The following is a 24,823-nucleotide window of genomic DNA, read 5'->3' as shown; positions in this document are numbered from 1 at the left end:
CTCACGCCCACAGGAAGTAACGGGAGGGCGTCACGAGTCCGAGCGCCTACCGGGGGTTCCCGGAGCAAAGCGCGGTTTCCCTTGGCCGGAGTGGCGTGAGGGCAGCGCGGGGTGCCCGGCCCTTCCCCGTACACCTGTAATAAAGTCACGAGTGCCACTGCCGGACCAACGTGCGTCCGTCTCTCCGCGCTTCTTTCAGCGATTCGGCTTCAGGGGAAAACTCCTCCCTTATAAACGTGACGGCCGGAATCCCGCTGCTTTCCTCCGGGGGAACGGAGTGCTGCGGGGCACAGCCGTGCCCGCGGGGCTGCCGCCCCAGCCGCTGCTTGCCTGCGGGGTGCCGCGCTTGTCACCGCTGCGGCCCAGGAGCCTCGGGAGTGGGGACGGCGCTGCCTCCTCCGGGACGGCGAGCCGCTGCAGCTCCGCCCTGTGCCGGGACGCGGTCCTCACCGCGGGGAGGAGGCGGCTCTTCCATCCGCTACGCGGCTGCCCGTGCGCTGGGGCCCGGCGGCTGCTCCTGCAGCGGAGCCGCCCCTGCCAACCCACGGAGGGCGGGCGGGAGGGCGGTGGCTCCGCTCTGCGCCTGCTCCAGCGTCGCCGGCACCGGATCGCATCTCGGGCGTGCTTCCGGGCAAGCGTTCGCGGCGCCGGGAGCTGCTTCGCCGGGGGCTGGCCGTCTGCAGGGCCCCGCCGGCAGCCCGTCAGCGCGGCAGGGGCCTCTGCGAGAGGCAGCTCCGCTCACCGCCAGCCATGGACGGGGACCGGGTGGAGATAGACGGCGGGATCATGGAGGGGGTGAGCTCGGGCGGCGGGCTGGGCTCGCCTCACCTCGCCCCGAGCGGCGGTGGCGGGCGGGCCGGCAGTGCTGTAGCGCCTGACGAGCGCGGTTTCTCCGTGCAGGGCGGGCAGATCTTGCGGGTGTCCACGGCGCTGAGCTGCCTGCTGGGCCTGCCGCTGCGGGTGCGCCGGATCCGCGCCGGGAGGAGCCAGCCCGGCCTCAGGTAACGGCCCTTCCCGCGGCCTCTCTCCGCGGTCAGCGGGGCCGTGTGTGAGGCCCGCCCGGCGGGGCCGTGGCCGCGCAGACGCCTTGGCTCGATTTTGCCTGAAGTACTTCCAAGAACAAACCCCAAGTATTGACATCGCTTTAAGAAGACCCTTTTGGCAGAAAACCCCGGCTGTGGCTCGCTGACGTGAAGGGCTGAGCCCGGAGCAAAGCTGGGCCACGGGCCGGGCGCCCCGCAGCCCCCCGGCCGGAGGCTCCGGACCCCTCGCCCTGTCCCCTCGGCGCTGCCCCCGGCCCGGCCGCCGCTCAGACACCCAGGCACAGAGCGTCTGAAAGATGCTCCAAGGTGCTGAGCAGACTGCATGGCATGAAACGTGAAAAGCGTCCGAGTCACACAGCGCCTCGGCGGAACATGATTCACCGAGTGTGTGGTGTTAAGAAGTTTGTTTCCTTCCCGTTTAAATCACTCAAACAAATGGAAACACAGGCACAGCGAGACAGATAAATAGCAAAGCTGTTGGCTCCCCTGTGGCTCTGGCTACCAGTTACTGGCTTGGCTCCAGTTCAGCATTCCCACCATTATCCCATTGCATTTTTGTCCAAGCATTAGGACAAGTGACTGCTCCTGTGTCTCGCCTGTCTGGACCCATTCTAATGGAAAACACAGCAGAATCCTGCAAATTCCAGAAGGGCCTGAATGCTGCTCCCTTGGCTCCTGTGAACTCAGGAGAAGCACTGTAGGAACCAGATCGAATTTCTGATCCTTATTTGGTCTGAAATTTGCAGTTGTAGTATTTATTAGTTGGTATTTAGTAGTTCTTTTAACGTAACATGAGAATGTAGTCTGTTTGCATATATCTTTGACTTTGTATTGTCACTCCAAGGCCTCAGCACCTGTCTGGACTGGAGATCATTCGAGATCTGTGCGAGGGGAAGCTGGAAGGCGGAGAAATTGGCTCAACAGAAATAACCTTCACTCCTGGGAAGATTAAAGGTGGAACCCACATAGCAGATACCAAAACAGCGGGGTATGTCTTTGTACACAGATAGTGACTGGTAACTGCTCTTGACTGCTTTTGGTAATTTTAAAATTATGACAGAAGATGATTTCGTAACTTTAAAATTATCACAAAACAGCGAGGGGAAAAAAAGAACATTATCACGTGGCTAATGAGCCCAAATCTGTGCTGCCTGAGTCAGATACATGTGACCAAAGGACCTTTAGAATAGGCAGGATATGTATGAATAAAGTACATGCAAGTGTAATAGTTTTAAAATTATAATTAATCTATAAGTTGAAACTTGATTAATGTTAAGTGAAAAACAGCTGCCCATGTATTTAAAACTGTATCCATTATTTTCTCATATTAGTACATTAAACATCAGGTCAAATGCATCAAAGTAGATAAGTATCTTAAATCTGAGAGATCTGAAATAATCCTCATCATATAATAAAGTAAATTTTGAGATTTTACTTACGCACATGATGGTACAGAATGGGATACTCATCTTTTGGAACTGGGGACATATTTTACCCGCGATTCTTTGTTCGTGTCTTTCTTCTGTCCTGTATTTCTGTGTTGGGTCCTTTGTTCTTGGGATCTGTTGCAAAACCAAGTTGGGTTTAGCTGCGGAAGGCTGGGGTGAACAGTTGTTTGGAAGCATAAGCTAGGTTAGGCATAAATTAAAGTTTCCTTGAAGCTAAAATAAATATTTTTCTGAGCTGCAGTAGTATAAACAATCAAGCTGATGCCTTTTACTTAACACAGAAAGGTTTGAGTAAGCAACAATACAGTAGAATCAGTAATTAAGCACACACAAAAAAGAGAGACAGTATGGTTCACAAACATTTGGAAGTTATTTAAGAAAACAAACCCATGTTTTCTTCAGTTCAGTGGTGATCACTGTTTTCACAATTCAAAATTATGTTTGAAACCCCTCTGAGATAACTGTGTTGTTTTGCTGAACAGACTTACTTTAAAAGCGTCTTTTCTACGTTCCTGAATTTTCTTGTGCAGGATGCTCAGCAGCTTCTAAGCAATTCTGTACTTTTCTAAACATTTTGTTATTAAATAAGTATTAAAATGTTGAAATTACTGCCTGAGACTTTTCTGCTTTTATCATGTGTTAGCTAAACCTACAGTTTTCACAGTCTGATCAGTATACTAAGTAAGCTACATTACTTTTATTTCAAACAGGAATATTGCTTATTGTGAAACAAAAGCCTTCATATTTAGACTTGCTAAGGACATGAAGTTTTAAATTAGTATTTTTTAAGGCGAATAAGTTTACTTTGTAGGTAATGTTCAAAATCACATACTTTTATAAGTGCTCTGGAAGGTCATTTGCCTTTGATATGTAATGATTCTGTGGAACTCTGATTACAACTGCACAATATTTGATTATCTTACAATTGCTTTTAGGAGTGTGTGTCTGCTGATGCAGGTAGCAATGCCTTGTGTGCTGTTTGCTGCCTCCCCATCAGAGCTTCGTTTAAAAGGCGGGACTAATGCTGAGATGGCTCCTCAGATAGACTACACAGTCATGGTAGGGGAATGTTTCTTTGGTTTGGTGCATATTTCATGCAGATACACGCAACGTAACTACTGTACTTCTGTTCCTCTTGCTGCAATTCTATTTGTAATTGTGGAATTAGGCATGTTGCACTGTTCATGTAGAAAGCAACCAGTGTTTCATGGAATTTCATGAAGCAGCGACTAATCGTTTGCTTTTAATTACTAAAGAAAATATATTATTTATTCTAGAAGTGCTGTAAATTGTTAAGATTTTGTCTTCCGTAAGAAAATCCTTTTACACAAAGTGTCATTCAGAATGAAGTATGAGGAATGTCAAATAAGCTCTATGGATAAGACTGGATGCCTTTTTTTTTAATAATGTAACTGAAATTTGTGTGTTGAAATTTTTTCTTTTTGGAAGACTGCAAAAAATTATAAATGCAAAATAGATTCACCCTATGTTTTTATGTATGCTTGTTTTTCAGGTTTTCAAGCCAATAGTTGAAAAGTTCAATTTCACATTTAATTGTGACATAAAAAAGAGGTGAGTTACGCGGACATGTGTCAGAGGCAGGCCTTACTGAACCAGTGTGTGAGTGCAGAGGCACACACACAAGGTGCCCTCAGTCAAGCTGAGAATGAATTTATAATAGATGAACTAATCTGCATCAGCTGCCCTGTGTGTACTGCCACCAGATGATGAATGATATGGTTCTTTCCTGTCTGGTTTTTTTTTTTTTTTCACTGCTGAGTCTTCAGCTGCTGTTTAATGTTTCCTATGGGCATCCCTGAGGGAAGCGCATGCTGAACAGGCAGTACATTACTGAGCTTTTTCTGAGGTGCCAGTTTATGTTGCTGTTAGGTAGTTAATATTAAGTGTAATGAGGTAATACTGTTAGAGAACCTAGTTCTATCATAATGACTTGTAAGGAACACATCAAGAAAATTCATATGTACAGTAACAGAGAACATAAAAATGTATAATGAAATATATTTAGAGCCTTCTGGCTCTTTTATTGGTTTCCATGTGCTCTTTGCATTTAATGATATCTGATTACTGTTCCTAAATAGGGGCTACTATCCTCAGGGAGGTGGTGAAGTTGTAGTCCAGATGTCACCAGTCAAAGAGTTGAGCCCAATAAACTTAACAGAACGTGGCACGGTGACAAAGATATATGGAAGAGCATTTGTTGCTGGAGCGCTGCCTATAAAAGTAAGTTTTGATAATAGCCGTGGTAGTGTCCAACTTCATATCTCTATATAAAATTGCATGTGATCTGCTTAACATACATCTACTGTTCCTGTATTCTGTAGTCTTTCACATACAAACTAAGTAGCCTTATTAAATGGGTTCAGTTATTCAGGCTGTAGAATAGTATTTTGGATGTTTCTAAAATGCATTTATTGCATAGGAATATGGTAGCAGCTAAAACAGGAAATGTGAATGATGCCATTGTTATCCCTCATCCGACTGTTCAAAAGTTCTTAGCATATATTGAGGTGTGCCTTATTCTGATTTACATATTGTTCATATTTACATCAATTATTTTAAATCTGAAATCATGGCCCTCGTTTGTAGATTTATGGGTAAACTATGGTGCACTGTAATAGGCAGAGGTCAGACTACATCAAATTTTTTGACCATTGCTAAGGGTATTAGACAGAACAAGTTAAGAGTAGGTTTAGCCAAAGATAAAACAGAGAGAAATTTGTTCCTTTTTACCTCCTTCTTTCTATTATTCCTATCCTGTCTGTGTTTGCAGAGAACAAGTGGCGGAACTCTCCAAGGCTCCTTCTCAGGCACAGGCTAGGAATTAGTAAAGGAAGGAAAAGGGAAAACTGAGTTACTTTTTGAAGAGCTGGTTTTGATCTTAAAATCTTCAAACCTATGAATATTGGCTATGATTACATCACAAGTATGGGATAAGCTTCATATGCCCTCACCTGCCCATGATTTAAAATTGTTATTTTATATATTATATCTTACGGAGTACATCCTGTACATATCAATTGTGGGTTGGTTTTTTTTGGTTTGGTTTTGGTTGTGGGTTGTTTTTTGGTGTTTGTTTGTTGTTTTTTGGTTGGTTGGTTTTTTTGTTTGTGGGGTTTTTTTGTTTGGTTTGTTGTTTTTTGTTTTTTGTGTTTTTTTTCTTTTTACAATCTCATGCTTTGAGATAATCAAAACTAAAATAAAATATTTTTCCCTATGAATGGAGAATTGTTCTTGAATTTCTATCGATATTGAAGCTTCTACATATATCACTCTAATTGTTACTTGTTCAGCATTTAATGTTACCTTAATTTTATGAGAAAATCTCAGAAAATATGATGTTCAATTCTTGCTTGTAGGATTTTATTACAGTCTTTTGTTTTGCTAGTTGATAAAGTAGCCCTTTTATTAAGGGATCCACTGTAATAATTAGACTTACAAGGAAAAAGTATTACCGTAGTTACGTAATTTAATTAATCTTTTTTACCTCTTACCTTGTTAGCTGGCAAAAGACATGTCAACAGCAGCAGTGAGATGCATCAGAAAAGAAATCAGGGATCTTTACATTAACATTCAGCCTGTTCGAGAACCTGATGACCAAGCCATTGGGACTGGAAGTGGAATAATGTAAGATGAGCCCAAACTTTCCATTGGTACCTGTAACCTTACTGGTTGATTAGTTACATCTTGATTACATATCTGATTAGTATAATGTGAGTGATTTTGTTCTTAATGTTTATTTTGTTTTTTCTGCTTAGTGTTGTTGCAGAGACTTCAACAGGCTGTTTGTTAGCTGGGTCATCACTTGGCAAGAGAGGTGAGAGTTGTATGAAGTACACCTCACAGATTTAATGTGCTATTAATAAATAGGAATCTGAAGTATAATTCGTTCAAAGATGCGGTGCTTTGAGTGTTGCATTTTTAAAGGGATGTCGTTCCATAATAAAGGACAGTGGAAATAAGCAGATTTTAAACATAGTAAATGGAATCTTACACTTTATACTTCTAAGCTGCTTCTGCCTAGTGACAAAAATGTAAAAATCGTTAAACTCACCTTTTAACAGAATGGATTGTTACGGATCACTGAGTTGAAAATGCTTCTGGACTTTAAGAACATAGAGTCTTTGTGGTTTACCCCTGAAGTTTTTGTTCAGCACTGAGTGTTGATGTGTATCTAGATTAAAAGGAATAGAAGTTATTTTAGTTTTATAGCGTTTGAATAAAATATTTCTCTGACTGTAAGTGGGGCTACTTACTATGTGCCATCATAGGATGGGAGTCTTTTTAAGAAGACATTTGAGGCAAGAGCATGGAAATAGGGTTTAAAAAGTTGATCTTTCCTTGATGTATTTTTTTTTTTTCTGCATTTTTAGAATGTTAAATAATAATTGGCAGCATCCTAATCTCCTGGATTTCTCTGTTAGGAAAGAATCCTGACAAGGTTGGCATTGAAGCAGCTGAGATACTGCTTAGGAATCTTAAACATGGTGGAACTGTGGATGATTCTCTGCAAGACCAAGTAAGGCTTCTGAATGGCTTTACATGAGGTTGAAGTAGCAAGAACATACATGTATGTATGACTTGTAAGTAAGTATGAACAAGGGAAGAATGAGATATAGATTTCAAAGTTAGACTGTATCTCCACAGGTACGCATGGCTTTACAGTAATTAGTTGATAATTAGAAGTCTTAGGAGATTTCCAGGTGTGGCCACAACATCGCTAGGATTAGGAAATTACATACAGTTCATAGGAACCACAGATGCTCCTGGCTTTGCACCACCACTCTTAATTTTTCCCTTTCTGCAAATTTTAGTAGCTATGGAAGAAAAGAGGTAGGAATTTGTTTCTATTTGGCACTCCATGTAGTGGAGTAAAAATAGCTCCCTGGTTACACATTAAGAATGGTACTAACTGAAGCTATTAGAGAACAGAATATCTAGGAGGTGTTCCTGTTTGTCGTGCTCACCTCATTTCATTTGAGAATTAAGAACTTCCACCCTCCACTATCTTATTTCCAATAATGCAGCTTGGTAAGAATCTTGGGTTGTTCTAGATAGGAGACATTATCTCTTAGCTGTAAACACCTGGTCGCACATTACTATTATGTAGTAGAATAGAAAGTATTTTGGTCTGGGACTCATCCTATTTTTTCCAAAGCATGCACAGTACAATTTCAGTGGGAACATGCCACAGCTAGATTCAGGGTGTATGGGAACTACTCAGAGTTACCTGATACTTTACAGAGTACTTGTCATGGTGATGTTTGTAAATGAAATCAGAATTTTTAAGTATCTGTCTGGTGATTACATGACCATAAAGTGTTACAATTTAAAAAAAGAAAAAACCACCACCAACAAAACACCACCAAAAAAAACCCTTCCTCAGGTTTTTCTCTCCACACAGAAGTAATCTACTAATCTGGAGTCTAACATGACTTTGGGGAGTTTTTGGGGCAGGAGGGTGAGGGAGAGCCAAGTTAAATGCAGTTAAGTGCCAAACTGCACTGAGAAAAGTAGCAGCCCTTCTGTAATAGGTATTAACAGCAGTCATTTCCAGGCTTCTTGCGCCTTGGATCATTCTTCACACTCAGCACCATGAACGTTTAGGAAACTTGGGAAACCACATTTTTACATCTTATATACTTTTTTTTTAATCAATAAGTTCCTAAGATCTGAAGACTTACTTAATAATTACCTCTTCCTCCTTTTCAGCTGATCATTTTTATGGCATTAGCAAAGGGGGTGTCTCGAGTGAAAAGTGGACCAATTACACTTCATACTCAAACAGCTATACATTTCGCAGAGCAGCTAACAAAGGTGAGTCCAAAACTTCAGGAAGTTTTCCCTGTCAGTTGCCATGCAGTGACTAGGAACTGTGCAGTTTAGCAGGCATTGTGAACTGAACTTGATCATGCGGAACAAGCACTAGCAAAATAATTGCTACAATATTTATATGGGAGTTTACCTGTAGAAAATGAACATACTTTAGAGTTAAATGCCTTTAGAATGGTTAGATACTTTCACCACTTTTATTTAAACATTTCTTAATGAAACCAGTCAAAGCTGTAATATAGATAAACACATGGCGGTACAATTATTTGACATCAGATATTGAATATTTAAACTTAAGTATGTTATAACTTAGTGATATATTTCTAATCCTGTTTTAGGCCAAATTTACTGTGACAAAATCGGAAGAGGAAGATCCCAGTAAAGATACCTACATCATTGAGTGCCAAGGAATGGGGATGATAAACTCAAATTTATAGGGCTTTAAAAAAAAAGGCAGAAAACTGACAAAAGCAAAACTCAACATACCTCAGTGATGTACTGCACTACATTTCAATGGATGTATGATATGCATGTGAACAGGAGGAGCCTTCTGTCACATCTGAGGGCTTTAACTTCAAGGATGATGTTGAGGTTTTCCTTGATGTGCTGAGAATCTGTGGTGTGAAAAATGGCAACTTTACACTCTTTTTTTTTTTTTTTTTTTTTTTTTTTTAGTATTAGCAGCAAAATGAGTACAGACAGGACAACAAATAGAATACATTGTATGTATTTGAGAGCTTCAGTTAGAAGCTTTAAAAATTCAGATTCACCAAAGTAGAAAATAACTATTTCCATTTTGAAAAAATAGTGATACATTCTTTCTTCTTTGAAAAATGTAAAGTTTATTCTTTGAGAACCTTTATGTTATGAGGTATAGGGAATGCAGTGTACCATCAAATCTGTATTGCTGTCCCTCCTTAGCCATTTTATTTAAATTGTGCATGAGGAAATAATAAAGCAGTATCACCATATAAAAGCCTGGTATTTATATTTGCTGTTTTCTCAGCAGGTTGTTTTAGTGGGAGTTGGATACAAAGTAACTTTTCAGAAGCATAATTTCTTTCCCAACAGAAAAAAAAACAACACTCAATGTGTAAAATAATCTTCTTTTACATCTCATTTCATCTATTTTTAAAAAACCTCAAGCAAGCTAAAAAACCATACCACATTACATCGCAAACACAAAATATTAACTTGATGTGACTGGATTTTCTGTCTACAGTTGTCCTTGTTAACATGCTAGCTGGGTCTATATTTTCACCAAGCTGTTGTTGTTTGGTCTTTTTTAAATGGTGTACTTGATTTCAGCTGTTGAACACACACATATAGGCACACAAATACAGAAATGTATGTGCACAGCACTGCATATACACACAGGTATGTTTAGGTATATGAAATCCAGTTGCATTATCCCCCATCTGTGGATGAAGTAAGGAAGACCGTCTGACAATCTGGCCTTGATAGCGCTACAAAAGCTTGTTCTGAAGTATAAGGAAGATAAAAGGAGAGACAGGGCATCATTTGTTTGGCATACAAAGAACTGAATCACTTAACCAAAACAATATAAATGCACTCTGGAAGCTTGAATTGATTTCAAGATTTTCCACAGCCCAGACTTCAGCCTTTGCTCTAAGATTTTTTTTTCCTCAGTTGAGACAATGAAATATGAACAACTGAAGTTGTAACTTGAAGTACGGTTTGTTGTACTTATTAAGATAATTGCATTACGGTGCATTTCTAACATGACAAAAATCCTTTGCTGATATACAAAAATGTTCACCAACTATCTGCTTAACAATATCTTTCTTCTTAGTTTTCTTCCCCTCTCCCCACCCAAAAACTAGTGCAAAAGAATGGGATGCTGTTAATGTCTGACCGAATGACGGTTCTTTTTCCCTAAGGCTGGGAACGGTCTGCAGGAGGCAGCAGACACCCGCTGCAGTGCGTTCGTACCACAGAGCCGACTGCTGATGTAGAGCACGTCTCTGAATTACTAGTCTGTGCTGCTGCTGATTTTCAATGTTTCCTTTTGGAAGAACTCAGAATGTATTTTTCCAAAACACTTGAAAGAAAGCCCCAAGGAGCTGTTCTCTGTGCTTAAGAAAACAAGCTCTTCTAAACCACATATGAATGGATCTTTACTTGTTTCCACAATTAAAAAAAATTAATATACTTGACTAATTTTACTTCTAATGGAGAGATTCCTGCTGAAGAGATGGCTAGGTGTAATTTAATTCAACCTCCTGATCAAAGCATCTCTGACTTAGAAGTTCCAGTTCTGAAGATTTTCAAAGATGGAGGTTCTACGATTTTTCTGATCAACTTGTTAACAGAGCTTAACCACTCCTGCAGCTGACATTTAATGTGAGCAGGTAAAAGGGTTATGCTTTTTGTTGTGGTTGGTTGGTTGGTTGGTTGGTTTGTTGGGGTTTTTTGGTTTGTTTGTTTGTTTTGGTGGAGTTTTTTATTTGTTTGTTTCTTAAGCTGAGGGACTACTTCTTAAATGGAAGTTACTTCCTGCTACAGGAAACACAGAGGGAAAGTGAGCTTAGCACTGTACCAGTTCTTCAGTATTTCTTCAGGAGAAAACATGGCAGAAGACAATTAGATAATCTGTTCTACCTTACTCATAAGATTTCTGGTATGTGGGGAATCCTCAGGTTGCTCTGGCAGCTGAAAACAAGGCAGCTTCAGTAAACCCTAGAAATAAGATGATCAAACCAAAAATTAATTACAAATAGTTACATATTATTGCTTAAAATTAATACAGAAAAGCATATTGAATACAGTTTGTAACTAACAAAGTATTTCTTTTTAATACTTTTGAAGTTCAATTGTTGGATTCTGTGTAGTTGAGTATCTTTTTGCCAACAGCCAATCAAGCAACTTTCACAGAGTGCAGGCAATCTATTTTTTTTATGCAATTCAAACATTTGTAGAAATTATGCTTCTTGAGAGACATTCTTTGTACTACTATTCGAAGTAAGCCAACATTGTATACATCTTTATAAAGTACAATCCAGCAACTAACACTTTAGGGGTTTAAAATCCCTTAGGTTTTAAAATCTCTAGCGAATGCCTTACACACTTGGCCTTCTTGCCGTGTAATCACTGCTTCACTTTAGCAATCAAATAAGAATGACCCACTTTCTTGCATAATAGATTCTTCGTGGTCTGTAAGTTTACTTAGATGTTAATGCCTAGATGATTTAAAGACTAAATAAATCAGCATCACTAGCTCCTGTCATGTTAAGAAGACCTTATGAATAAAAGCACAGCTAAATTAAATCTTTCAGATTAGGCAGGTTTTACATATTTGTGCACATATGCATTATGCATGAAAAGTTAAGGTAAGCCTCACCATGATTTTCTGTCTCCTCGAAGGCTGGGTGGAGTATCTTTTCATAGCTTTTATTTGCTTCTGAAAAACTATGCCATTTTGCACACTTGAGATGTTATCTGCAGTGCTACCAAAATTCTTCCCACATTTACAAATGCCCAAGACTGTCTTGGAACTATTGCAGCAAAAAATAAGAGCTAGTGAAACCTTGGGAGAACTCTCTCATGTTAGAATTCCTAGCTAAATCCAACACTTCCTGAAATCAGGTCCATCTAACTAAAAATTTCTTTTGGGAAGAATTTTAAAATATGCAGGCTTCGTTTCTAAAGAGAAAAAAAAAAAAAAAAAAAATCAGCTGAACAAAAAATTCCCGTTGAAAATTTGAAATGCAATTCCTGTTTTCCAGACAGACATACAGAAGTGTATAAATGCTCAGCTAACCTACCTAACAAAGATTAACAAAACCCAGGTTACCAGGAAAAAAAAAAAAGCTTCCTCAACCTCCTCTTCATAAGCATACAATGAATAGCAGCTCAGCAATACTGACAACTGTTGCTGCACCTCCCTGCTCTCTATAAGCCAGTTAAAAATAGCCGCTGGTCATTAATAACTGGCAGTCCTTGGTAGCTTCCTTAGGCCCATTCAAGTGTCCAACCTTCTCTTGTGACATGACTGATGAGGCCACCACTGGATGGATGGGAAGGGCGGTGAACGGGCCTTTCCTTGCTCGCCTTTGTCACTGTACTGCCTGTCCCCTTATGCCACCCCTGCAGTGCTTCTGGGACTGAAGGGACCTGGTACAGATTTGGCCAGGCTTTACATACGGCCTTTTTTCCCTCAAGGGCTGGAAAATGTCTAGATGGGATACATCCACAAAAGATTTTACTCTTCAATAGGATTAAATTCCCAGAAGAATTTTGGCTTCCTGCTATACACGCACACACATGTATGCACACACAGAAATTCATATTTGACCAAGTTGCTATTTTCCCTTTTCAGTGGGATTCTGTATGATAAAATTTAAATCTCCAAGGTCTACATTTATCTTCAATTCATTAAATTTTATGTCTACAAGTCAAAACATGAGCTGCAGATCTTGTTACATCATGCTCTTACATTGCACGTGCTGCATGTACTTAAGCTTAAATTTTACAGCATAATTAATCCTTAATGCAGTGTGTGCAAATTAGTCGTTGGTAATTAGTGGTGTAACTTTTAAAAATCTTTCTGCCCTTTTGACTACGAGCTAATAATTACAGTGCATTGCTTGAAGCTTTTTAACTTTCATTTATATAAATTTACAATCAAATAATTTTTAGCAATAAGGTTGGATTAAGTCACTTGTGAGAATGTATTAACCTTTTGTTCAGGAAGAGATGAGATGTTGCTTGCACCTGCTCTACAAATGTGCACTGAGTTTTCTTGTGTTAATCAGGCACATTTGAATCTTATATAAAAACTTCAGTGTGGGCGTATAGATACAACTAAGATGCTTACATTTAATACTGCTCAAACAAGTGGTGGCGATGACTCACGAGTTCCATATACCAAGGAAATGGGATTAATCCTCTCAAACACTGTGTCCGTAGCGTATTTCCAGGAGAGAGAACCGTGTTTGGATGAACGTGATGACCAGAGAAAGGCACTGCACTGAGATGTGCAGGGACTGAAGTCTCAAGACAAATAACAAGGCATTCTATGCAGCTGGTTACAAAAACCTCCCCAGGAAATACTGCACTCTGGTTCTGACCGAACTGAGTTTCCCTCAAAAAGAGTGAGTACCTTTGAACCTTTTCTCCTCTCATGCCCTTAAATTTACTTCAGCTGGTAACCATTCCTTTTCTGAGCCTATGCATCTCATTTTGGTCACTCAAATATTAGTAAAACATTCAATGTTTTCTAGACCATGTTGAGAAAAGTGCTTTCAGTTTTGGGCCCCTCCTCCATACGAGAAAGACACCAATGGTCAAGTTGGTCTGGACCTGGAGCTCTGTGAGGAGAGGCTGAGGGAAGGGCCTTGCTCAGCCTGGGGAGGGGACAGAGTTGGGCACCCACCAGCAACCTGCCGGTGCCTGCGAGGGGGTTATGGAGAAAACAGACCCAGGTCCTTCACACTGGTGCATGGCAGGAGGGTGAGAGACAGCGGGGTTAAACTGACACAAGAGATGCTCAGGCTGGACAAAGCCCTGACCAACCTAGTCTGAGCTCATGGCTGACCCTGCATGGAGCAGGAGTTTGGACCAGAGCCCTCCGGCAGTCCCTTCCACCTCGATTACCCTGCGATCCTGAATGCCCTGTCTGGCAACTTGTGGTCATTCAAACACAGTGCGGAAGCATCCTCTAAAATGAATATTCCAGTACGGCTTATTTATAACTGACATAGTTAAAATGAGCCATAGGTTAAATAAAACACTATACCAAATAAAGGTGCATACAGGGGAAAAAATGCCAAATTAAATTTTTTACAATAGAAAAAATTGATAATTTTTTTTTTTTATTAGAGCTACCTCTTGAATTAAAAATAAGTGAATGCAAACCCAGAGATTCAATCTGTTGAGGACTGGAAGGAATAGGAAGTAATATCAGTATCTAAAAATCAGGTAAGATAGGTCAACTGGAAAGTGCTTTCCTAATATTTGACTGCAGAAAAGTCTGTAAAGACTGAGGTAAAACAAGTGGGAACACAGTCCTGTGTAAACTTAGGCAGAACCAGAATTTTTCCTTTAATCCTAGCTTTACTAGTGCATTGAAGACCCAAGTTCAAGGCTTAGGAAACTTACTGATAAGTCCACTTAAAAGCTAAATCTCTTATGGAGTACACAGATGCAGAAGCTCACACTACAAACTGTGTGGTTTTGAGTCTTTGTACCATCCAGCTGCCTCTCAGGTGTTCCACAATTTCTCCTCTGCCCAATGCTTTCCAAATCAAATACCATAATCCCATAATGACAGGACATCTGCTAGAACAAGGAACTCCAATTTGAAAATCCCACTTTCAAATAATAACAATCTTTTTCTTTACATACAAGTATTTTAGGATGAAATTTTAGGCAAATTTTCTGACACATCATGCAAGTTTTCGAAGATCCATAAAAAGAACAAATTTTATTAGCTCAGAAAACATCTAGAATTATTTCTCTTTCTTGCCTTCCAAATATATTTGTCTAGCCACTTAAGACTTCCATTACCAGATGAATGATTCCTGTGTAAAAAGACAGTTTGTGAAAGACTTTACTGATTTTTCCACATGGAAATCTCTCTATAAACACAGAACTTTACAGTCACTCCAGCTGACCTGAAGCTTATGCAACTCTTGTAATCCAGGAATGCACTCGTAGATCGTACGTTTTATCAGTCATTAAGGCTTGTAGCATCTGAAAAACATCAGGCTTGTTTTGATCCCAGACTTTCCTATACTGGTATTACATTCTATTAAAAAAAAAAAAAAGTGACAAATAAAGCATCGACTTTTTATCAGAATGGGGACTGTACAGACTAAGACAAATTCCAGTATACTCTCTTTTAGAAACAGCAGTCAGGACTTCTCTGTTATGATACAACAGCAAACCTTTGCTTATAATATGATGAAACCATGACTAAGACAATTTATATTTGTATAACCAAAGACAGAATTTTGGCTATATGCATAAATGAAAAAGATTATCAGATTACAGCATTTGGCAAAGAAAGATGGGGGGAGCAGGGAGTAAGCAGTTAGTTTATACAGCATTTCCATCACTTTTATTCTGCCGTCATCCACGCAAACTTAGCCACAGACTACTTTGATTTTGAATTATTCTTTGCTGTAATGGCTTGCTAGTGAGTACTCCACAGCAAATTAATTTTAAGATGTGAGTGTAAAGAAAGAGTCTCAATTTATAGCAATTAAAGTCACAGAATATCCAAGTAAGTTGAATAAGTTACTCTGAAGTAGCCCTGGAAAGCACTGGCCCCAGCCGAACAGGGAATATCAACATGTGCTGACAAATCTGAGATAGCTACAGTGGGCTTGTCATCAGAAGTGAGGATAAGCACATGGCCCCCTTATGTTTAAATGATTTGGTGATGCTGTATAAATATCTCTTATCAGAACAAGATTGCTAGCATTCTCTTCTGTGTGGGAGAGTCCATTTTCATAATCGAATTCTCAGATGTAAAACTGTAAAGGAAGACTCTGCAAGTTAAACTGAACTGTATAACTTCAAAACTGCAGGACTTAAAAATTAATTATATTCCATAAAGCCCAGCAAATCTTGGGCTTTCTAGCCATTCAAACCTTTCATCTTTTTATTACTCCCCACATCATAGCTCTGGACTTTAAACTTCAGCTCCTCAGCTTTACCAGCAATTTTGCTACACACAATTGACTTCTCAGCTGAAACATTCTTAATAGCACCACTAATTGCCTTTTTCTCTTACCATTCCAAAATGAAAGAGTCTCTGGTCTCAAAAGCCTTTGAGAATAACTCTTAATTCCATATTTTTCCTTTCTCTGTTTTTCAATGCTTAAAAAAAAGGAACAATTTCAAAAAAACCCAAAAGTTAGTTTAAGCTGCTGCTTTTGCTGGAAGGCTAAGAAAAGACCTGTGCAGCTAATTACTGAAAACATTCAAATGTGCTGATTTCCATCACCTTATTAATTACAACTGGAACAAAATTTTCAAACCTGATGGACTGCTGGAGCAAAATTTTAAAAGTGACTAACTGGTTTAGAAGTTTCTATCTTTCAATAGGACAGGGCCTACTCCCAAGGAAAGAATACTTACATACCTGTATGAAGTCTTGTTTCCAGAAGTAGCTACTTGTGCTCCCACCGAAGCTTACAGTTGTCACAGTGTGCTCAGCTCCTCTTAACCTAAGGGTATATTTAAGTTTTCTTCACACTTTTTTTTTGTTTAAGTCAGTTGTAAAACCTACACAGCCGAAGACAGATTTGATTAGTAATAATGAAATAGAATATTTAGAATGGGTTAATACAGTCCAAAAAGCCATACGCTAAATAAAAATACTTAATATCTCAACCCGTTGTACTTGCAGAAAGGAATTATGGTAACTGAATCAATGATAACCACTGTCGGATAAAAGGTCAACGTGATGTTGAACTAACTTGCTTTTAATGTATTTCGGTCAGTCAGCACAAATAATTTTGAAACTGTGCTGTTAGACAGATTTGTTTGCTTCCATCTTAGAACATGGTGACCTCCAGGAGCACAAGATTTATGTCCTCTGACTGCAAGCCAGATTCCTGTATCCTGTTTAGTATTTCATACGTGCCACATAAAACAAGCGCAATTCAAATGCTTTGCCATTCAATCAAGAGTCAAGCCCAAGCCCATATTTAGACAGAATTTAGATATGTGTTTTATCCAATGATTATTTAATGATCCTGAAACAGAACTAATGAAACCTTTGTCCATGTGAGTGCTCCAGCCACTCTGGTTATCAGGCAGGAAAAGAGGAGAGCCTCTCTCCCGCAGCAAATTGGACAGCTAGTGACTGCTGCAGTTTGGAGGGAAAACTATTTAAATCCTTTCTGGCAGAGGAAGAAGTTAAACCTGGATCTCTTGCTTCCTGGCTGATGCTTTAACTCACACATTGTGCAAAGAAGGAAACCTTAACAACCAGGACAAGAGGTGGTAAATGACTCCTGCTGAGTTTCTGATTAAAAGCTTGCTGCTCTCACACTACGAGATCACAAACAGATGGAAAGACGTCCCTGCAGGAAGAACTGGGTTTCAAGGATACCCATGTACTGCTTAGGTCTCCTCAGCAATCACTAAGAATTCAGACGGTTCCCTGCTCCTCCTGAGCTGCACAGTGAGCCTGGGGGACAAACCCAGGCACCTGAGACTCAGAGCCAGCCACTGCAATCTCATCACTTCTCCTTAAAGCAGCTTCTCCCACCACATGACTGCATGAAGTTCAAGTTTCCAGTAAATCATAGGCAGATTATTTCCAGGAGCCACTACTACCCCAAACACATCAGTAGTATGGGTAAGATAAATACAGTCAAAATTCAGCAGAAGAAAAAAAGGAAATCTCAGCAAAAAATGCACAATTTTCCATGCGATCTCACAACATATTACAAAATCTCCAATACTTAGCAGGTTTAAATTACACAGTCTCATCGATCTAAGCCGACTTGCTTGCTTTCTTTCTCTCTCTCTCTCTCTCTCTTTCTTTTTCTCCCCATAGTCACTATTTGCTTTCTTTGTGCCACTGCCTGTAGTGCATGAATCTGTGAAGAAACAAGCAACCCAATGCCCATTTTTTGCACTGTAGACTGTCAGCACCTCCAGCTCACAGACTCAGTTGCAGCAGAACTGACTACTTATGACAAATAGGATCCAATTTTAAAACAAACAAACAAACGTTCTTTCTTGGTTTTTTTTGTTTTGGTTTTACTTATTTTTCTGCTTGTATTTACATTTTCTCTGCCCTGCTTTCAAATTCATTTCTTTCCAGCTTTATGTGTGTTTCCTCACCTTGGCTCCAAATTTACATTTATTTCCCTTCTCGTCCCTTCGCTCGTATTCACATCTACTTACAGAAGCATTACAACATCACGGTATTGTTAAACTACAGAATTAGAAGTAAAGTCTGGCTCCAGCTAACCTTTGTCCTTGCAAAACCATTTTACTTCCTCCAAACTACAACAACTGGAGGTGCAGAAAGCATTCAAGGACATCTCTGCGAGCCCCTCCTACAGTTTATCTGGGCAGAGGCTCCGTTCTGCTGAGATATTCCCACAAACGCAGCACTGGCCTCTGCTTGAAGAGGCAGCTACAGTGAATGGCGGTTCATGATACCTTCTGAAACAGAAGGAACACTGGACTATGGGATTCACCTTATTTCTGCATGAACAGAAGAGAGAGACATCTTCCTGAAGAGTTTGGTTGGAGTTTTTTTGCAGCAAACAGTTTGTTCTTTAAACCACATGAAACTGAAGCGAATTAAGCTCACATATATAATGCTGTAGCTGTGCTTGAGTTTATGCTCAAGTTCCCGGAACCAGCTGCACCCCTAGAGCCTGGAGCAGTAGGACTCTGTGAACTTGGAGATCCCCGTGCATGAGTCACCCCTCCTGGAAAGCCCTTGACTCAAACGACTTAGACAAAATGAGATTTTCATGTGTAGGCAGCATGGATTATCTGGGAGTTCCAGCTCAAGCAAGCCAAAAAATAAAGTCTACATTAACATATAGTCAAATTCTAGCAAAAATGGGTCCCCGTTGTATATGTGGAGATCTGTGAAGGCTTGCAACTACCTCCCAGTCCTTAGCAAAGTAACAGTTATTAGACCACAGACATCTTTGAAAGAAGGATGTTTTTCTTTTAGTTCTCCTTGTTCAGGTGTCAAAGTATTGTTCAGAGGATGCCTAAGACTGCATCTAAACTGCTGGGAAGCTGTGATGGAAATTTCACAAAATTTCTTGCATGAAATTCCTGAGGTTCCACAACTTCATCCAGGAAAAGAACAAGACTGGCTTTTCTCACATAAATGTAAGAATGACCTTCAATTAAACCAAGATAGGTGAAATCCACAAAAAGCCCAGATTAAAGAAAACTTGATCAAATATTTTGAACCTCAAGAAAAGTCTCTTTCCAAGAATTTTACTCCTACATATGCTTTATCTACCCTGTACTCAAACTACCACCATATGAGGAAGAGCACTCTTCTGCCCCAGCATCTTTCTCCTAGGAGTCACAAGGTGATTCACACGAATTAAGCTTCACTATAATGCCTGTAAGACAAAACTGTGCAACAAGGCAAGATACAGGACAGATGGGCGGGTGAAATCAATTGCTAAAAGGCATATTAGAAAAGACTGAGTCAAAAAGTAGGATTCGGGATCCCTGGTTCTCCGTTTCTTGTTGCACTGCCTGACTGCTCTTACTATTTTGTAATGATTGTGAAATTTATAACTATTTTGAAGATTTCTGCACATCACTGTGGTAATGATATTTTAAATCTCTCTAGTATCAGGCTAAAAACATATCTTTTTATTTTCATGCTAACAGAGCTCTCAAAAGTTCAAATGTGCCTCACATACTGTTCAAATTTAGCATAATTTACTTTTCTGGAACAAAATCTAGCACCCAGCTTGTGTGCAGTACCACAGCTGTTCCAGTAGAGCATTAATACTCCCAAGCACACAGGACATATTTAATTTCTCTTTACAAACAAGAAAACTGGACAAGAGTTATTCAGAAACAACTTTCATTTATGAGTCTGGGGGGTCTCAACTTAGGATCAACTGTAATTTTGTAGCAGTTTTTAGGATTTTATGCACAAAATGAAGAGGAAAACCTTTGCAGGGAAACTGCTTAATCTGGAAAACTTTTTGAGAACGTAGGTCACTGTGCTGCATGGTGCTTCCATGGCTATCCTTCCACTGTCCCACAAGCTGCTACCCTGTCTCCCCTCTGCAACATTTCTCAGATCATTACTTTATGTGAGAATCATGGTAATTTTTAAAGACTAACAAAACAGATTTTAGCCTTTGGGATGACTTACGTGTGGTGTAAAAAAAAAAAAAAACAAAGAGGGATCAACTTAGTTACTTCTTACCTTGTAAATACTGTTGCCACTCAACCATTCAGAAAAGAGACAAATTTATTAGCAAAGTTAAATTAAACATCCATCAAATTTAATTGTAGCTATTAGTAATATTTAAAATAATATCTTCTGCTATCCAGAAAAAATAAAAGGGCATCTTAAACAGCACCAGCTTTTACTTAAACAGTTTACAGATTTTAGTAATTAACAGAGTAAAACCTACTCTGGCACAGCTTTACAACTGCATGCAGATAGAGACATTATTTCCCCTTTTAATCTTAGAAGCAAATAGTAGTAGTGTTGGTGGTTGTGACAAACAGCCAAATTTAGGTCAGGGGACTAAGTAGCTGTGAGGGTGGCTGTCAGTTCACACTATAGTTATGCTTCTCTAAAAAGGCACAGCTGTTGGTTGACATGAATTCAGATGTTATGCAGATACATTTCTAAACCAGCTGACTCTGGATTATCACAGCAAAAAAATATTTCCTAAGCACTTTCTTTATGAGAAGACAGTAGGAAGACAACAATAGCAATTTGTAGATTTATGTTCTTGACTCATGGATTTTGACACAAAGTTTTGGGGGTTTTTGGTTTTTTGTTGTTGTTGAGCAAGTGGGTGATAATACAAGATGACAGGAACAACATGTGTTCTTGACCAACTTGCCAGTTCAAAACAATGCTGGGAAGCTGCTGACATACCAATGTGTATCACTTGTATGGCAAAACTTCTGGAAGTAACTCAGAGCACACGTTCATCTACAGTTTTAATTCTGCTCACCAGGTTCCTCAGGGAAAGCGCCTGGCTCCAGACTGCAGGCTTTCTCCAGGGGCAGGAAACGCTGAACCCCCTGATGCAGCTCACAGCCCCAGGTTTGTCCTGTGTCCCTGGTGTCCCGCCGTTCCACCCAGTGTGACTCTTGGTTAGTGCCATCGCTGCGGTGGAGGACACTGAAGAGTTGTTATCTCAGCAACACATGGAAGCACATACTGGATTTCATGGCTGCACCTGGGATGTGGCTGATGTGGTCATAAAACAAGTAATCCAGAACAGAGGTACAGGTCAAAACTCTCAAACAGGAGAGGATCAAAAGAGGTGTTTTCTATAACTAATACTAATGAGAAGTTTAAACTTATCTTTTTTAGTCAATGCTGATTCATTAAAAACAGGAAAAAAAAGTTCTTTATCAAAAGTTCTTATAACTTTCGATAGTGAGGAAATCTGTATTTTAATTGGCTTTGGATGATATTGGCGATTTATGCATGGTTGATCCTAAATGCCACTTGGAATAATCTGAAAAGGAAAGGGATATGGCTGCAAAACACTGCAGGGCCATGGTAGGAGATGGTAGTCCATCATCACATCTTCCTTTGCAAGGGCTGAATCCTGTATCCTGTGTAATCTCTGACAAATCTCATTTATGTCTACAGTACAGGTCTTTGCATTTCAAAGAATGTTAAGACAACCTTAAACTCTTTCTGGGAAGAAAGATTTACTGGAATACACTTTTCAAACAAGGATACTCTAAAGGAAGTCCTAAGTGTGGTCATCAAATACACATTCAGGGAAAGGGAAAATATGTTTCAATCAACTTACTTGGAAAATCCAAGTCACACTTTATAAATATCAAAGACTTCCAGAGAGAAGCTAACTGATTTCAACTTCCTACAGGAAATTTTTGCTGTGTGACATGCTGAACAATGAACATTTAGATGAAGTTATTAAATCTACTACAAGTTTGGCGTGCATTTTACTAAGCAGGCAATTAACAATCACGGCTCTCAGCTCAGTAAAGCTCTCTGCCGAGTGTGCATCTATGGTTAAAAAAAGGTCGGCTATCAAGAGTAACTGGTTTCACAGACACTTTCGATTGATGCAAGTATGGGAGGTGGCTCTGTCATTGTGCTGACGACCACAAGTTTGGTTGCACTAGCCTAAATATGAGTAAGACCCTACAAGAATTTGGATTCAGGAGCTAATCCAGTCAAAAATTAACCCAGCAGAAAAAACAGGGGAGTGTGTGTGAGAAATTAGTTTTCAGTAAGGAGCAGACTCTCCTTTTGGCCTATCATGGGTGATTTGGATTGGAAATTATGAAATATCTTCTTTTGGTATCAGCCAGACTTTGTCAGCTTAAAACAGCAATATCCAAAAATATTAGGATCTGCTACAAATGAGCTGCAGAATAATACAAGAAACATCATAACTCCTTCGAGATAACTAAACAATGGAGCTTCATTTAGAATAGAAAGTACCAGACTGATCACTGCCTATGAAAGGTGACGTTGCACTAGAAGTTTTGGAGAAGGTGACAAGGATTATTGACATGTGAAAAGCATTTCTAAATATAAACACTTAAAAGACTATCTTGGTGACTTTTCTCATTTAGAAAAGATATGAGTAAGACGGATTTGCACACATTAATGATTAGTAGAAAAATGGTAGATGACAAACTTTTAGGCTTTCTGCATCATAATTCAAAAAAAGGGGAGACAAAAAGGAGAAGTATTTTAAACCAATCAAAGGAAATACTTTTCACAAAGTGTCCGATTAACCTATGCAGCTTTTTTTTCCACAGGAAGTCATTCCAGACAGTACTTTAAAAGGAGTCATAAAATGACTGGACATTTAGGCTTATGACTAATGCCAGTGATTTGGAAGAGAGACTAAGACTTATGCCTGCAGACTTAAGCCTGCAGACTTACATTTAAGCAGTCAATATCAGATATCAAACAAGATCAATACTGTAGAAGCAGCTGTTCCTAAATCTGTCTTAGGAATGTTTCTTGCATTCTCCTGCGAAAGTTTGATTGCTGATTGTTGCCAAAGACCAGTGTACTGAACTCTTTGAATATTTTTCGTTTGATCTTCTATGGGAATTATACTGCTCATTACAAAACAAGCAATGGTATCTCCTGAAAGCTCCTACCATGCATTGTTACAGAAAAATTTAGGTGTGGATGACCACAGGAGATCACCAAGTCCAATGTCCCACCAAAGCAAGGCTAACTTTACAGTTAGGTTGTGTTGATCAGGGTCTTTTCCAGCGGAACCAACCTCACAACAAATTTGTTTCTTATTTACAGTTAGAGCTTCCCTTCTCACATTTTTTGATTATCTTTTTATTGTACACCTCTGAGACCAGACTGGCTCTGTGTTCTCTCTTACCCCTGCTAAGTGGAGGGATATTGAAAGACTACAATTAGTCCAGAAATATGCTTTGCCCTTCTAAGATGTATTTTTTTATCTGGCAACAGTGTTTAGACATATCTGCAGGTTACAAACTTCAAATTGTGAAACAGATTAAATGGGATGGAAAAGTAGGCCTACATTAGCCACAAATTTTCTCATACTTTGGCTTTTAAACCAGCTGTCACTATATTTCTATTTTCCAAAAAGTCTATGCTTTTAATTCAATCTAATTATGACCTCTTTAAAGTTGGGAAATTAAATTATCAGTAAGTAAAATGATCAAGCATGTTATATGAAATTTAAGGTGCTTCTTTGTACAACTTGTGTATGGGCCATAATCTCGGGGTGACCTGGAAGATGCACTGTACTACGTTCCCTTATCTAGACTGCAGACTTCTGTCTCTTTCCATAAAAAAACCAGGAGCCCGAGGATGGCTCTTTTAAGACACTCAAAAAACATGCTTTCATGATGTCTGTGCTTGACAGTTCAACTGCAGGAAAGATACAACTAAAAAGAGGTATTCATCTTTTAAGTACAGGCAGGGATGTTAATCTTGTGGTTCAGAACTGACAGTTTTTCTTGTCAAGTATCATAGACTTGAGCTCTGATTACACACTCTTCACAGGCTCCAACAAAAGAAGCTCTTGTTTCTTCTGTGCTTTATGCTATTGGTCTATTGTTTCACATATTCATTTTGATAAATCATACATACAAAATGCTACCTTGAAATTAAGGAAACAATACCTATATAATCAATCCTTTAAAAATTCTATGAGATTTTAAAAATGTTCTACCAATTCAGTAAGGTTCCCAATATTTCATCTGTTTTATTACTACTGTCTACTCTGGTTTATTATTACTCTTACGGTTTAGGACATTGAACAATGTATCAGCCATTCTTCTTTAACACTCTCTGGTCAAGATTTCTACATACTAAAAGCATTACACCCTCTTAGAATCCAAATAACCTACATCAAATATATTCACATGGTTGTTGTGAAAAGCATAGTGAAGGATTTAGTTTTGTTTGCAAGGAACAGGAGAAGGTGTGGTGGCACCTAGTCTTGCTCCTGCTTGAGCCTGTCATAGTAGCATAGTGTAACAGTAAAAAAAAAAAAATTTTTTTTAAAAGAAGGCAAACAATTCATCTGCAAGAAACCTAAGTGGACTCTGCTGCAATCCTTCAATAAGTCAAAAAAACCCCCACATCAAAATTATCCTCCTTTACCTTGATTTAACTTCCTTGTAAGGGTCTAGGTCTCACAAAGGAACATTATCCTAAATTACCATACACCTTCTGGACAAGAAATCTTCTTAACTTAGCTAGGTGTAAAGCAATTTTGTGAACTGACATAACATTCGAACCAGCCTAAAAAGTGACCAAGCTAGGGT

The 24,823-nt window shown here is 39.5% G+C and overlaps 1 protein-coding gene across 1 annotated transcript; it reads left to right on the top strand.

Moving 5' to 3' along the window:
- Nucleotides 1-510: 510 nt before the first annotated feature.
- RTCA (RNA 3'-terminal phosphate cyclase) lies at nucleotides 511-9,021 on the top strand. Its single transcript, XM_065656292.1, has 11 exons — nucleotides 511-795; nucleotides 901-1,001; nucleotides 1,888-2,031; nucleotides 3,427-3,550; nucleotides 4,005-4,063; nucleotides 4,591-4,732; nucleotides 6,012-6,136; nucleotides 6,268-6,326; nucleotides 6,934-7,028; nucleotides 8,222-8,326; nucleotides 8,680-9,021. The coding sequence occupies exons 1-11, from the start codon at nucleotides 751-753 to the stop codon at nucleotides 8,776-8,778; spliced, it is 1,098 nt and encodes a 365-aa protein (XP_065512364.1). The 5' UTR covers nucleotides 511-750; the 3' UTR covers nucleotides 8,779-9,021.
- The last annotated feature ends 15,802 nt before the right edge of the window (nucleotides 9,022-24,823 follow it).

This window comes from Caloenas nicobarica, chromosome Z (genome assembly GCF_036013445.1).
Source record: "Caloenas nicobarica isolate bCalNic1 chromosome Z, bCalNic1.hap1, whole genome shotgun sequence".
NCBI classification, from domain to species: domain Eukaryota; kingdom Metazoa; phylum Chordata; class Aves; order Columbiformes; family Columbidae; genus Caloenas; species Caloenas nicobarica.
Note: the sequence above shows the minus strand (reverse complement) of the source record. Positions and strands in the feature narration are given on the sequence as shown.

Bases quoted from the DNA above. Each gene is read 5' to 3' on its own strand.
- RTCA (XM_065656292.1), top strand. From the start codon at position 751: ATGGACGGGGACCGGGTGGAGATAGACGGCGGGATCATGGAGGGG. The intron at 2,032-3,426 runs GTATGTCTTTGT...AATTGCTTTTAG, and splicing joins GCAGATACCAAAACAGCGGG to GAGTGTGTGTCTGCTGATGC. The intron at 7,029-8,221 runs GTAAGGCTTCTG...CCTCCTTTTCAG, and splicing joins ATGATTCTCTGCAAGACCAA to CTGATCATTTTTATGGCATT.